Source organism: Carlito syrichta, unplaced genomic scaffold (genome assembly GCF_000164805.1).
Source record: "Carlito syrichta isolate Samal-C Ts95f unplaced genomic scaffold, Tarsius_syrichta-2.0.1 Scaffold308491, whole genome shotgun sequence".
Taxonomy (NCBI): Eukaryota; Metazoa; Chordata; class Mammalia; order Primates; family Tarsiidae; genus Carlito; species Carlito syrichta.
In genome coordinates this window covers 793,642-808,621 of record NW_007252587.1, presented here as the reverse complement: position 1 = coordinate 808,621, position 14,980 = coordinate 793,642, and the positions used below count along the sequence as shown (strand labels likewise).

General features: G+C 35.6%; 1 protein-coding gene across 1 annotated transcript in view; it reads left to right on the top strand.

Annotated features, from left to right (window-relative positions):
- WDFY3 (WD repeat and FYVE domain containing 3) overlaps positions 1-14,980 on the top strand; it is a 257,771-nt gene that overhangs the window by 122,616 nt on the left and 120,175 nt on the right. Inside the window, exons 12-14 of the mRNA XM_008065474.2 lie at positions 7,855-8,312; positions 9,766-9,849; positions 14,682-14,859. Of these exons, the coding sequence (XP_008063665.1) occupies positions 7,855-8,312; positions 9,766-9,849; positions 14,682-14,859 (720 nt within the window). The remainder of the gene's footprint in view (positions 1-7,854; positions 8,313-9,765; positions 9,850-14,681; positions 14,860-14,980) is intronic.

The window sequence follows — 14,980 nt, the reverse complement described above, 5'->3', positions numbered from 1 at the left end:
AGGAAAAGATCTTAAGTCAAAAGTCAAAGAAAATCACCATTTATCAAATATAATAATTGATTCAGGTAAAAGTCATCACTGGCTGCTGAAGATGGTAGATGAAAGTTTAAGGAATGATGGGATTTTTGCATAGTCTTAAATTATATCCTCAAAAGGTACTTTTAAATTTTCAAATTATGAGATACTAGCTTTACAGTAGACTCCGCCTTAACCAATGATCAACAGTAACATTGCTAGTGATAGGACAGTTAATAGCATGATGCCTTCTGATAGAAAGCTCTGAGAAGAATTCAGCTCACTTTTGTGGTTTTCCTACCAAAAGTATGTGATCTGAATCTAATTATTAGAAAACATCAGGTAAACTGAAATTGAGAGACTTTCCACAAAATAACTGACCTGTATACTTCAAAAATGAAAAGTGACTCAAGTACTGTTCCAAAGTAGAGAGGCCAAAGTGACTACTGAATGTGACGCATACCTTGAATTTCCTTTTGCTGTAAAGATATTTTGGGGAGTTTTCAAAAATACAATTAGGTCTGTAGATTAAATAATTACATTATTTCAGTGTTAGTTTCCTGATTTTAGTCATGTACTGTGGGTAGGTAAAAGAATTCCTTTTTACAAAAAACACACTGAAACTTTTAGGGGTAAAGAGAAATGTAAATTGTTAATATTTGGAGAATCTGGATGAAGGATATCTGTGAATTATTTAACTATATATGCAATTTTCTTCAAGTCTAAAATTTTGCCACGATGACTACAACTTACAGAATGTCAGTGTTTTTAACCTGGCCTTCAAGGCCCTCATGACCTAACTGCTCTCCCTCTGACTTCCTCTTCTAGTACTCTCATCTGTATATAGGTGAAGAAACATACATTTTTCTCTATCCTCTTAGTTATTAGCTGGAACTACTGACGCATTACAAATGACAGATAAGCAAAAGAAGAGCAAACAGAAATTTATTGACATCTATACCTCATATATAATGAGAGATACCCAGGAATGACAGAACTAATTTTCAAAGAAGTGGCTTAGAATTCCATCTTATACAGTGGATCCCCCTTTTCTTTTCCCTGGAGGACAAGTCTCAACACCCCCAGTGGATGCCTGAAATCATGGATAGCACTGAGCCCTATATGTACTCTGTTTTTTCCTGTGTGTACATACCTATGATAAGGTTAATTCATAAATTAGACACAGTAAGAGTTTACATTAGCTAGTAAGTTAAAACAGTTATACCAATATGTCAGCATCACTGCTCCTGCACGTGGGGACCAATGTTAAGTAAAATAAGGGTTAGTTGACCACAGCACTGTGATACTTCCATAGTCACTCATATCAAAGACGGCTACTAAGTTAATAACAGGCAAGAAGCTTATGCAGTATGGACACACTTGGACAGAGGAATGATTTAGTGTGTGGGGCTTTGCGCCATTTCATCACACCACTCAGAGTGACGCAGTTTCAAACTTACAAATTATTTATTTTTGGAATTTTTCATTCAATATTTTCAGACCAAGTAGACCATAGGTAGCTGAAACCAAGGAAAACAAAACCTCAGATAAGGGGGGACTGCTGTATGGCATTTCCAGCAAAGAACAGTAAGACAGGAAAAGGATTCTGGGGACAACAGATTGCAGGAAGGCAAGTGAGTGGTTTGTTATATTGATTCCCTGGTGTCTTCTCCAGGCTGATGGGGTCAATTTTGTCTTCAGTGATCAAACTGCCCTACTGGGCCATTGTCTTACTAGACTCTGGTGTGACCATGTGCTCTTTGAGGTATGGCTGTCACCATGCTTAATGAATTTGGCCCCTTCCCCTACCTTGGGGAGGTGAATCTCCTCTTTCTCTATCTAATTTACTTTTTAAATAAATTATATTCTCTAATCTTAAAAAAAAGCCTACCCTCCTGAGAGTAGGGATGAAGTAACCCTATGTTCATGTTCTGCCTTTAGGCAAATGGAGAGAGGGCAGAGAGCTTCTGGCATCCACTTCTTCTCAGTTGCCTTCCATTCAAAATAATCCTTATGCCATAGTGGCATACTCTGGAGTGGCACATTTTGGACTCCTACATTCTAGCACAGACATCACAGGAATTGTCATTTCTCTCATTTTCTTATGCTTGTATTAAATTCTCTCTCTCTCTCTCTCTCTCTCTCTCTCTCTGTGTGTGTGTGTGTGTGTGTATGATCTTTGATTTCTTTGAGCAGTGTTTTGTAGTTTTCATTGTAAAGGTCTTTGCCATCTTTGGTTAGGAAGATGCCAAGGTATTTGATTTTTTTTCTGGCTATTGTGAATGGGATTGTGCTTTTTATTTGGATTTCTGTTTGTTTATTGTTGGCATATAGAAATATGACTGTCTTTTGCACATTGATTTTATACCCTGAGACTTTGCCAAAGTCTTTTGTCAGTGTAAGGAGGTTTTTGACAGATTCTCTGGGATTTTTGAGGTTTAGAATCATGTTGTCTGCAAAGAATGATGACTTCCTCTTTTCCTATTTGGATACCCCTGATCTCCTCTTGTCTGATTGCTCTAGCTAGGACTTCCAAAACTATGTTGAAAAGGAGGGGTGAGAGTGGGCATTCTTGTCTTGTTCTGGTTTTCAGGGGAAATGGTTCCAATTTCTGTCTGTTTAGCAGTATGTTGGCTGTGGGTTTCTTGTAGATGGTTCAATTAAATTTCTAGTCAATAATGAAAAAATAGCACTTCTTTGATGTATATTTTATCATATTTGGACGAAGTATATTGACTATTTTGATTATGCATTTTATTTTAAAAGCAAGATTAATTTTACCATTTTATTTGAGAAGCAAGATTAATTTATCTCTTAGAACAAAAGGAAATCTACATGAGTGTCAATATTTAAAGAATATCTGTGTATCTGAAAGAATTGTTAGGAGAAAACAGATGGCTCCAAGAAATGTTAAAGTTGTCAACTTTTTAACATACGTTTTCGTCTTCTTTTGGTACCTTCATTGAATTTTTAAAGTATTGGTAGGCAGAGCCAACAAGAGGTAGTTGGTTAACCCATAACTTTGAGGCAGTGCTGTTCTGATTGGTGTTAATAACTGCCTCCTAGGCTGGAGGATGTGCTGCATTTTCTGATTTTCATGATGTAAATACTCCCACTGTGACTTCTTCAGGCAACTAATGTATCACAGAATGTGGATTGGGAAGATACATAGTCGTACCCCCTATATAGCCCTTTGCACTAGGAGACATCTCGCAGCTCACCTACCAGCAACTCGACTGCACTTTTTTACAAAATAGTGAAAAGCAAATCATTTCCTGTTAAGTAGTATAGTGATGGAACCATTTTATTGTAATAATATTTGACTTACAATGGAATTTTGGACACTGAGGAACTTATTTATGAACAAAAATGTCAAAATTTTACATCTTATTTTTTTCTAAAGTGATAATGTGTGACACAGTCACCGACATGCATTGCAGGTTCATTGATACATGTTGTGCAACAGTCATTTGTTTGACGTCTTCCACCTGGTGGTTTTCTACTTGAGCAGACAGTGCAGTCTCACTTTCTTCCTCCCACATTAATAATGTGTAATTTATTGTGTAGTCTGTGCACCACTGTGAAAGTACTTCATACATTCTCTTCCTACATAACGCCAGCTGATTTTTTTTTTAGCATATATCTCAGTATATAGTCCATCTCTTTATTTGCTTTTTCATGCAGTTGGAATAGAAAACTTCAAGGAAACATACACTTTTGAAAAATTTGCACTGGCCTAAATTTTTCCTGTAGAATCACCAGCAGTCTCTTCATGTCCCTTTAGAGAGAGGGTACATCAGAGTGGTTTGCTAGATTTACAATGTCCCCTCAGAGGGCCCATCTGAGTGCAAAGGGATAGTATTTACTCATGCCGATACCCAAGAGCATAGATAATAGTAAAATACAGAAAATAATTAGAAAATGATAAAGTTTGAGTATTTTGTTTTTATTTCTATGATTTATTTGGTTATTTTGAGTTGGAATTTCACTCTGTCACCCAGACTGGAGTGCAATGGCATGATCATAGCTACCACAGCCTGGACTTTCTGGGCTTTCTGGTCCTTCTGCTTCAGCCTCTAGAGTAGCTGGGACTACAGGTGTGTGCCACCATGCCTGGCTAAATTTTTTATTTTTTGTAGAGACGAGGTCTTGCCATGTTGCCCAGACTGGTCTTGAACTCGTAGGCTCAGGCAATCCTCTTGCCTCCACCTCCCAAAATGCAGGGATTACAGGTGTGAACCACTATGTCCAACCCTTATTTTAAAAATAATTTATATAGTTGTAAATTTATATAACTTTTTAATTATGATTGTGTATTTAATTGTGTATTTAATTATGATTGTGTATTTATCACAATTTTGGCTTACAAAATTCCTGAAAATATGACAGGTGACTCGAGAGCCAGGTGAGCCAGCTCTGTCCTTCTGCTTGGAGGGCATAGAGTTGTGGGAGGAGGCAATGGGCAGGATCTTGGTTCTTCATTTTAATTTCCATTTTTGCTACACTCAGAACTGCCTGTTAATGCTTCCATTCAGCTGACACATACCACGGGCCTCAGTGATTTAATTTGTAATTGTTTTATACAAACTTGAAGTTCCATGATGTATCATGGCTCATAATTCTTCTGATGTATGAATTTGAATTGTATGCATTATATTTATGCAAATGTAAGTAATACACAGATGATGAGTTTGTCTAATTAACCATGCACCTTCCAGAACCCATTGTAACTTTGATGTTTGCTACTCACTTATTGATTTAAGCAGAAAGTTAAATTATTTACTTGAAGTTTTGCAAATACTGAGATTGTGCTGTGATAATAGAGTGCCAGCAGATAACAGATTTAAGGAGGCAATGTGGCTGTCCGGAAGGACATAATACAACATTGGACCAAGTCAGGATCCATAAAAGCAGTGGTTTTTCTAACCTACACCATAATTCTAACCAATGGTAGGATTTTGTACACATTTGTTTAATTCTGAACTTACCCTTCTTCATCTATAAAATAATATTTGTCCTATTTTTCTCCCAATGTTTTTGCAGATTCATGTTAATAGTGGGCTTATAGCCAGGCACTTTGCTTAAGGGTTTTACATGTATTTCCTGTGAAGGAAGTTATTGTTGTTGCTTCCATGTTGCATCAGGGGAAGTTGTGACACAGAAAGATTAAGTAACCGATGTGGTAAAATACTTTTTAATGTTGGAGTCAGAATTTGACCCCAAGTATTCTGACTCTAGCCATTGCATTTAATCTCCAGGCTAGGTTAGGTTCTAAGATATGCGTGTGTTTAAGTCAAAAAGTAGTTTGTTAATAGGAGTTAATTATTGTTAAGTATAAATGCAACTTATTAAATTTGACAAGAGATGGAAATTTATTGGTTGTAGAATTATAGAAGAACTATGCTGCTTTTGCATTTTATTTGTATACTGATTACATATTTCCTGTCTTTTAAAACAGTAAATTAAGGCATAGGTATGTACAATGAAATCTGCATAATATCTGAAGCAGCGTCTGTCAAAAAGTGATTATATATATAATATGGGTTGAGCATCCCTAATCCAAAAATCTCATTTCAAAATGCTCCAAAATTTGAGCACTAACAAGTGAAAAATTCTACAGCTGACCTTGTGGCAGTTTGCAGTAAAAATTTTGTTTTATGCACAAGGTTATTTAAACTATTTTATAAAATTACCTTGAAAAAAAAAATATATATAACCTGTATATGGAACTTGCATGAATTTCATGTTTAGACATGGGTCCCATTCCCAAGATATCTCATTATATATGTGCAATATTCCAAAATCTGAAATCCAAACACTTTTGGTTTCAGACATTTTAGATAAGGGTTACTCAACCTGTATGTAGCTTTTCCATTCATCAGATACCATTAGAAATGTGAAATCTTTTCATAAAATGACTTTTCAAATGTAATGGTTGGACAGATTATAAATTATGTCTTAAATAACAGTAGATATCATGCTACAGTTACTAAAACAAAAGACAAAGGAATCTATTGTGTCTATAAACAGATTTCAGATTGCTATTTGGTCAGTATAATGACATGGTTAAGTGCATGAACAGAATAATTAGACTGCCTGGGTTTAAATCCCACCTTTGCCATTGTGTTTGCTGTACAGTCTTTGGCAAGTTGTTTTTTCACATTGAATCTCAATTCCTTATCTCTAAAGAGGGGATAATAACAGTACTTAACCCCCAGAATCGTTGAAAGGTTTAAATAAACTAACGCATAAAAGTACCTAGAATGCCTAGGAAATAGTAAGTGCCCAGTAAAATATTAGGTGATTTTATAATGTGTTTTTTTAAAATAACAAGCTAAGCTGAAAATATGACAGTTCGGAAAATAGAAGTTTGATTTATGTATTTACTTTAGGATTTATTTCTTAGAGCTTATAGCTGCTCTAGGAAAGGGCATACTTTTAGTCCTGGGCTCCAATTCACTTTGCATGAGAGAATGTCTGATAAGTCTTCTAAGTGAGTCTTCTTCTAAAGAATGACAGTATGGTTACTTTATCTGAATCAAAAGACCTCAAATTTTGGCTGCCTGGCCAATCTCTCTGATTTCTCCTAGAATAAGTCAGTTTGTATACACATACAAGTTTTTGTGATTGTGTAAAATTAGACTAGAATATGTACTTTACTTATTTAATGAAATTACTTTGTAAAATCAATGAATTCATTCATGTCATCACCCGATGGTCCCCAAACCCTGGGCCATGGACCAGTATTGACCCATGGTCTATTAGGAACTGGGCCGCACAGCAGGAGGTGTGGCAGGCAAGTGAGCTAAGCTTCATCTGTTTACAGCTGTTCCCTATCACTCGCATTACTGCCTGAGCTCTGCCTCCTGTTAGATCAGCAGAGGCATTTGATTCTCATAGGAGCATGAACTTTGTTGTGAACTGCGCACATGAGGGATCTAGGTTGTGCACTCCTTATGAGAATCTAATGCCTGATGATCAGAGCTGGAGCTGAGATAGTAATGCTGGCACTGTCTCCCATCACCCCCAGATGGGACCGGAAAACAAGCTCAGGGCTCCCACTGATTCTGCATTATGGTGAGGTATATAATTATTTCATTGTATATTACAATGTAGTAATAATAGAAATAAAGTACACAATAAGTATAATGTACTTGAAACATTCTGAAACCATCCTCCTGCTCCCTGTCCATGGAAAAACTGTCTTCCACAAAATTGATCCCTGATACCAAAAAGGTAGGGTACCGCTGTCATTACCAAATGAAGACACTGGAAAGGTTTTAGCCAGGATTTGGATGTAGCCTTACTTTATCAAAGAAATGTGTGGCAGGGCACGTTGGCTCACGTCTATAATCCCCGCACTTTGGGAGGCCAAGGCGAGAGGATTATCTGAGCCCAGGAGTTTGAGACTAACCTGGGCAATGTGATGAGACCTCTTCTGTACAAACGTCAAAAAATTACCTGGGCATGGTGGTATGCACCTGTAGTCCCAGCTACTTGGAAGGCTAAAGTAGAAGGATATCCTGAGCCCAGCAGGTTAAGGCTGTGGTAGCCATGATCATGCTACAACATAGTGAGATTCCAATCTAAAAAATGAAAAAAAAAAAGTATGTGTAGTAGTGTTTTCTAAAATCATCTTTGGCTTTTAATACGGCACTTTTAATTTGCCAAATATTTGATATGCTTTATAGAACTGCTTATTGGGTAAACAACAGAAACATGTCAGATGTTCACAGAATGCATACCCATTGACATACATGCATGATGGTTTTTTCTTTCTTTTTTAAATTACATTTATTTTTGTTTATTTTTGTTTATTTTGTCTTTTATCCCCTGTAGGCCCTCCTGTCAGTCCTTCGAGAAAGCCATCGTTCAAGAACAGTTTTCAGGAAAGTTGGAGGATTTGTGTATATTACATCCTTGCTTGTTGCTATGGAAAGATCTTTGAGCTCTCCACCCAAGAATGGCTGGGAGAAAGTGAACCAGAATCAAGTGTTTGAACTTCTCCACACTGTGTTCTGCACGTTGACTGCAGCAATGCGCTATGAACCAGCCAACTCTCACTTCTTCAAAACAGAGATTCAGTATGAGAAGTTGGCAGATGCCGTTCGGTTTCTTGGCTGCTTCTCAGACCTAAGAAAAATAAGCGCCATGAATGTCTTCCCTTCAAATACACAGCCATTTCAAAGGCTTTTAGAGGAAGATGTCATCTCCATGGACTCAGTGTCACCCACTTTACGACACTGTAGTAAACTCTTTATTTATCTTTACAAAGTAGCCACGGATTCTTTTGACAGGTATGGCTCTGCTCTGTCCTGAATTACAAAGGTGCACTAAGCGTGACTTCAACATTGAGATGTGAATTATAAGTTAACCCAAAAGAAAAGGAAAGCAAATGAATCTTTGCTCCTGTTTTTTAAGGGTGTACTACTGTATTTTTGTATATTGCTGTTGCTCTGGTGTCATTGTTTTTGCATGGAAGCCTATGTATTATTTGAAAATTCAGGTTTAGTTAGCTCGCATTACATTTATTGGAACTGTTTTTATGAGATTTCCTTTAATTGTTCTCTTTTTCCTTTTTAGCCTCAAAAACATTAGATGCTTCCGGACTTACTAATATTTGTTATCAAGAGAACATGATTCTGATGATTCCTATTTCCAGACAGTCTGTCATTCTGAATAGTTTATAATCTTTGAAAGATGATACAGCCCCCTAAGAGACATAGCAGTATCTTGAACCACCAAGTTTAAGAGTCTATCAGACTCATTAACTCATTCCTTCATTAACAAGTACTTAAGGGAAATCTGCTGCCTGTCAAGTCCCTGTGCTAGATTCTGAGGATTCAGCTGTGCACAGGACTGTCTTAGTCCTTGCTATCTTTTAGCTGAGATGTGGACTCATAAATAATTATGTATAATGTGATAGATGTTATGATGGGGGAAATCCAGGGTCCTAAGGGAAATCAGAGGAGAGCTACTTTCCCCTAAATCACTTATTTTCAGTGCTTCAACTGTGTTTTTTCAATTAAGTTGTCTCTTTGGAAATAATGTAAGAGTGATCATATTGCAAATTTAGATCCTAACACTAATGCTTTTAATAGTTAACCATATTTTATTTCATAAGATAAATGAACAAATGGTCCCCATAAATAGACCAAGTAACTCTATTGAACAGAGCTTCTAATAGGTTTTGTATTCTTTACTGTGGAATGTCTACTTTGAAATTTTTCTTGCTTCTTGACAATATTTCTAAGTCCTTGATATTTAGATTTTAAAAATCCAAAAAATTGTGAGAAAAATTATAAGAAATTACAAAACATATTCTATTTTCCCTCATCTTGAAATAAAAATGCCTCTATATCGTTAACTTATAGGAAACCTAGGATAAGTGTAGTGTTCTCAGAACAAGCTATGTGAATTTTTGTATTCAAATTCAACCTCTTTCCCTTGATTTCCACTTATTTGGAAAATCTCATTTTTTAGTCACTTTCTCAAAAATAGGGCTTGCAGCACTCTGTTTAACAAATGTGTTACGTGTTAACATTAATGGGATAAACATCCGCCTTAGGCATGCTTTTCTGTTTCATTCAGTGCATGTGTTATATAGTCTTGTTCCTTGTTCCAGCAGAGTATGGAGGATGTTCCTTATTAAACTTTTACTGGCATTTCTTGTGAAACTAACCAACTGCCAACCTGGTGTTCTCTTCTTCTAACCTCTCTAAACCACCCTGTCTGTTTTGTTGTCTGTAGTCGTGCAGAACAGATCCCTCCTTGCCTGACAAGTGAGTCTTCTCTCCCCTCTCCTTGGGGTACACCAGCTTTGTCCAGGAAAAGGTACTGATCTTATAAGAGAAGTCAATCTTTATTTGTGTGGGGTTTTTTCCTGTCCTTACTTATACGTTAATGTGATTGTATTTTGTAACTTTAATTTTTCTTTGGCTTTCTATTTCTGTGTGTGTGGGGTGGGGGTTAGGTTTTAAAGTTACCATTTCTCTTGGGTATATTTATGAAAGTAAAATGTGTCAATGCTATAAAGATATGAAGGACATGTAGAATTTTGTCATCCAACTGTATTATTTAAACTATTCTTTTTGGCTTTATTAAAAATAAGTTAGAAATGAGGACTTATTGCCTCTTTAAGTAGAATACTTTTCCACCTTTCCTTTTTAATACTTTAAATTTTGTTAGGATCATTTTTGGGTTTTTTTACTGTTACTCCAAAGTAAACTGTGTAGCACTGGAAGGTAATGTGTATTTTCTCAGTCAGGTTCAACCAGCTGAAATATGGTGCTGTTACAGTCAGCTGTCAAGGCTAAACTTTGAAAATGTGAATTAAAAATGTACACCAGTTCTTACTTTCATCAGTTCTGTGTAAATCTCTAAGCTGATCTGGTAGATTTTGCATGTAAAACTTATGAATTTTTAAAACTGCAATTGATTGACAAAAATACAATGAAGATCCATTTAAGATTCTATTTGCAACCTGCATATTAAATGATCATAGTCTGCAGTTGGCATAAAATATTTTCCTGTTTTTCTCATAACCAAGAATAAGTACTTAACTCTTTTATAAATATTCTTCTGTGATAGTTTTAAAAAATGAATCCTGGGCTAGGCACAGTGACTCATGCCTGTAATCTCAGCACTTTGGGAGGCCAAGACAAGCGAATTGCTTGAGCCCAGGGACTGGAGACCAGCCTGGGCAACTTGGTGAGAGGTTGTCTCTACAATTAAAAAAAAAAAATTAGCCATCTTTAGAAGGATGAAGTGAAAGGATCACCTGAGCCCAGCAAGTTGAGGCTATGGTGGCTGTGAGCATGCCACTGCATTCTAGCCTGGATGACACAGTGAGACTCCGACTCAATTAAAAAAAAAAATGAATCCCAAGGTTCTGCTTTATTGTTAATATTATTAGTGTTCAGATTTTGAAACTTGAAGATAGTTGTAGAGCATGCATCAAAGTATTTATTATAGGTTCTGTATTTCAACATATTTTGATAGTAATATTTATGAGGTTTATGGATTTTTTTCTTTTTCTCTTAAATTTACACTGGGGCTTATAGCTTATGATGTAGTTCAGAATAGTCTTAAATGTATTTAGGTTTTTTCAATATAGGTGTGCTTAAAAGCTACTATTTCTTTTTCTAATAGCTGTTTTTAATTCAAGAAGCCATAAATAGATAAATTTCGTCAATTTAGTATATCTTTCTATTGCCAAAATGAATGAAGTAAAGGTATTTGTGTTTGAAAATTTACATATGCTCATGATCTCAGAGAACTGTTGAGTATTAGAGAAATAATTCCAATTGGTTTACAGTTTAAATTATTAAAAAAAATTACAATTTTAAAGCATAATGATTATATCATGAATGGTTAAGGCTTAAAAATTGCTGTTTAAAAACATTTAGTCCTTTTAGGTGTTAATCAAAAACCACAAAATAGAAATTCACAGATTAGGGGGGCATGTTTTTTAAAAAGTCATCAGAGCTTACTATTTATTCAAATGGTAATTTGACAAAGAGAAAGCATTTTCTTTTTTTTTTCTTAAAGTGTTACCTATGACATTAAATAAAAAATTTTTTGTTATTATTTGCAGTATAGTTACATGTAGAGATACCAGACCTTTGACCTAAGGGAAAACTGTGGCTGAATTAACAAAGCTAATTGAGTGGTCCTAATCCATGTGAATTCTCTGTCAGTCTTACAAGTTGATGCTACCCTAAGAACAGGAAGCCTCTGATATCGTTCAGGCTAATGCGAAGATCAGTGTTGACATTTCTGGGTTGCTGTTCTAGTCAGGTTGCCTACATTTTGCTCAGTGTTAAGAATCATAAGCTAGTAATGAATATAATGTTTTTACTTCACAAAACCAAATCTGTTAGCTTTTGAAATTAGAATTTAAGTCACACTATTTCTAGAACCTCAACAAATTACATCAGCTCATGGACATCTTTTTCTTGTGGCACAACATGTTGGTTTTGTTGGCAAAAGGAGAAACCAACATTGTATTATGTTTTTATGGCTTGTGGAGCATTCAGATGCTACGGAAGTTTAGAGCTTGCGATACTCATCTGACATGTAAAATCCTAGAGAATCTTTTCTTATTATCTTAACTGGGGTAGAAAGAACTAGCTAACTTCTTATTTGGAAAATGAAAATTCATAACGTTTTCCATCATTCATTATTCAGGAGGAATAATAGAACAGAGTTGTAGCTGAACAGTGTTCAGTCAAAGTTAGAGGAGTGAATATAGAATTATAATCAAAGCCCTTCAGAATACAAATGCAACAGAGCCAGAGGTGGCGAGGGCTAGTTATCATTCAGACATAGTATCTGTTACTCAGTGCCATTACGCACTTGATGACAATGAAAGCAAAGCAGACTTACCATTTAAATATTCAACTATATATTCCCAAAAGTGGTGGATGAGTCTTAAATATATATGAGAATTTAGGTTGAAATATTTGCTAGCAGTTTCCCCAACTTTTCAAAGTAACTGTAGCATAAAAATGAACTAAATTTTGAAATGTCATTTTATCCTGTCTTTTTGCAAATGGGCAGGGGTTGCTTGGGAATTCACTAATTAATACGTTTACCATAATCCCTAAACTTAAAAAGTAGTAATACCTGTGGTAATACCTAGGTTACTTAATAAGAATTAATTTTATATAAAATCTGTTATACACCTAATTTTAGTTGATAAATACTGTGTTTCATATTTCATCAATGTTTGCAATATTTTCTGATTTGAAAAACATGATGTAATTCCTTCAACAGAATATTGTTTCTTATATAAGATACAACTTTTTATGACTATAATATTTATATACCGACTGATACTCCTTATCTGAAATGCTTGGGACCAGAAGTGTTTTGGATTTTGAGTTTTTTTTGATTTTGGAATGTTTGCATTTATATAATGAGATATCTTGGGGCTGAGACCAAAGTCCAAACACAAAATTTAAGTTTCATATATACCTTATACACGTTGCCTATAGGTAATTTTATGTGACATCTTAAATAGTTTGTACATGGAATAAAGTTTTGACTGTGTTTGGACTATGACCTGTCACATGAAGTCAAATGTGGAATTTTTCATTTGTGGTTTCATGTTGGTGCTCAAAAAGTTTCTGATTTTGATGCATTTCAGATTTCGAACTTTTGGTTTAGGAATGCTCAACTAGTATTAGGAAAGAGTTCAGTGTTCAAAAACATAAAGGTTTCTTTCTGGATGTATCCTAATTTAAATCCAAATCTAGATTAAGCCTGTCAATTTAGAAATAATTTGGGAAGGTTTATAACTAAAATATACAATTAGAATTTATGTTTTGGGTATGTATGTGATGAAAATATTTTTAATGAAATCTTTTTAATTCAGTGGTTGAGAATTTCCATTACACTATAGTGTAATTATAAATCTTTTTTTCTGGATAGAGCAAAATATTTTAAAGAATAAAGAGAGCAACATAGGAGGAGGGTTCCTATTGGAAATAAGGATTTAGAAGTCTTTTGCTTATAAGTTTAGAAAATAAATTTTTTTGAATGAAAAACAGCAAAATGCAGGGAGTAAAAACATGAATGGGTGGAGGACATGCTGACTTTTAAATAAGCTCAGAGAGTCCATGTGCCTTTTTATAAGAGAAGATGAATACTTTCCTAGAATCTCTGTTAAAAAGAGAATGGTACTTTTTTTAAAAACCATGGCAGTGCCAATTCTTTGCTACTGAATCACTGACGTAAAGCATCTGTTTCCCAAGCTGCTCTTGTACCAGAGAGCTGAAACTGTTGCTCTCGTTGACAGAGCTCAGCATTAGGCAAATTATACTGAGACCAACTCATTGGAACAAAGAACTCCCATAAGCTGAAGCCACAAGCATCTGCTTCTTAGTGCCAAGATGCAAAATGTGCAAAATTCATGAATTGTAGATGAGTAGTATGAAACAGAAAGTGGAGATCATTGATAAGAAGAAATATATACATTCAGGACATGGCTGGGATTTCTAACTCATAGAAACTTGTTGTATAACTTGCCTTTAAGGCTTTAAAAATTGCCATGAATATTGTCACTGGTAGTGGGAATCATGGAGATAGATTGTGAATTTAGTTCCAAATAAACTGAAGGAAAACTCCCATGATGCTTAATATATTTATTCTCAGCTAGCCAAGACTGAGCCAATCCTGAGTCAATTGACCATGTATGACCAAGGTGTAGAGTAAGCCACTTTGATTTTGTTATTTCTTGATTGTGTTACCTGTGGGCTAAAAAAAGGTTTAGAAGCATATAGGCAGTTTTAAAAGAAAACAGTCTCATTGAGTGATTTAACTTGATCTCTCGTCACATGTTATCAGAACCGTCATTTCCTAGGGCTTGGAAATGATTTTATCTATTCTTTACATCTGATACAGGTGTCATTTTTTAAATGAAATGATCCAAATAGTAAATGCTAAAGACATGTAAACACTAAGGGTAGTTGATAGTTACTTCGTCTGTGTATGGCTTAAGGGTTGATAATATATAGCTTTTTTTTTTCTATCCCAACCTTAAGGTGCTTTGTAACAAGACTTTTTGCTTATCAATGGATAAAAGTAACAGGAGATGAAGAAAATTAACAGAGAAGGGGACTGGAATTAAATACCAAATTTCCCTTTTTTTCTTTTTTTGCTAGGCATGCATATCATTCTGTTTCTACTCCCCCTGTTTACCCCCCTAAAAACATTGCTGACCTGAAACTACACGTGCCAGTCTCGTCTCTCCAGAACTCAGATGCTGTCATCATCCACCCTGGGGCCATGCTGGCAATGCTGGACCTCCTGGCCTCTGTGGGGTCAGTGACACAGCCGGAAGTAAGCTTCCCACCTTTAATGAGTGGAAGGACATGAGTGTGGTCACATGAGCAAGGGGGCCGGGGGCCGAGAGAAAGGGATGTGGAACTGTTCCATATCACATGCTAATGTAGGAAGGGGG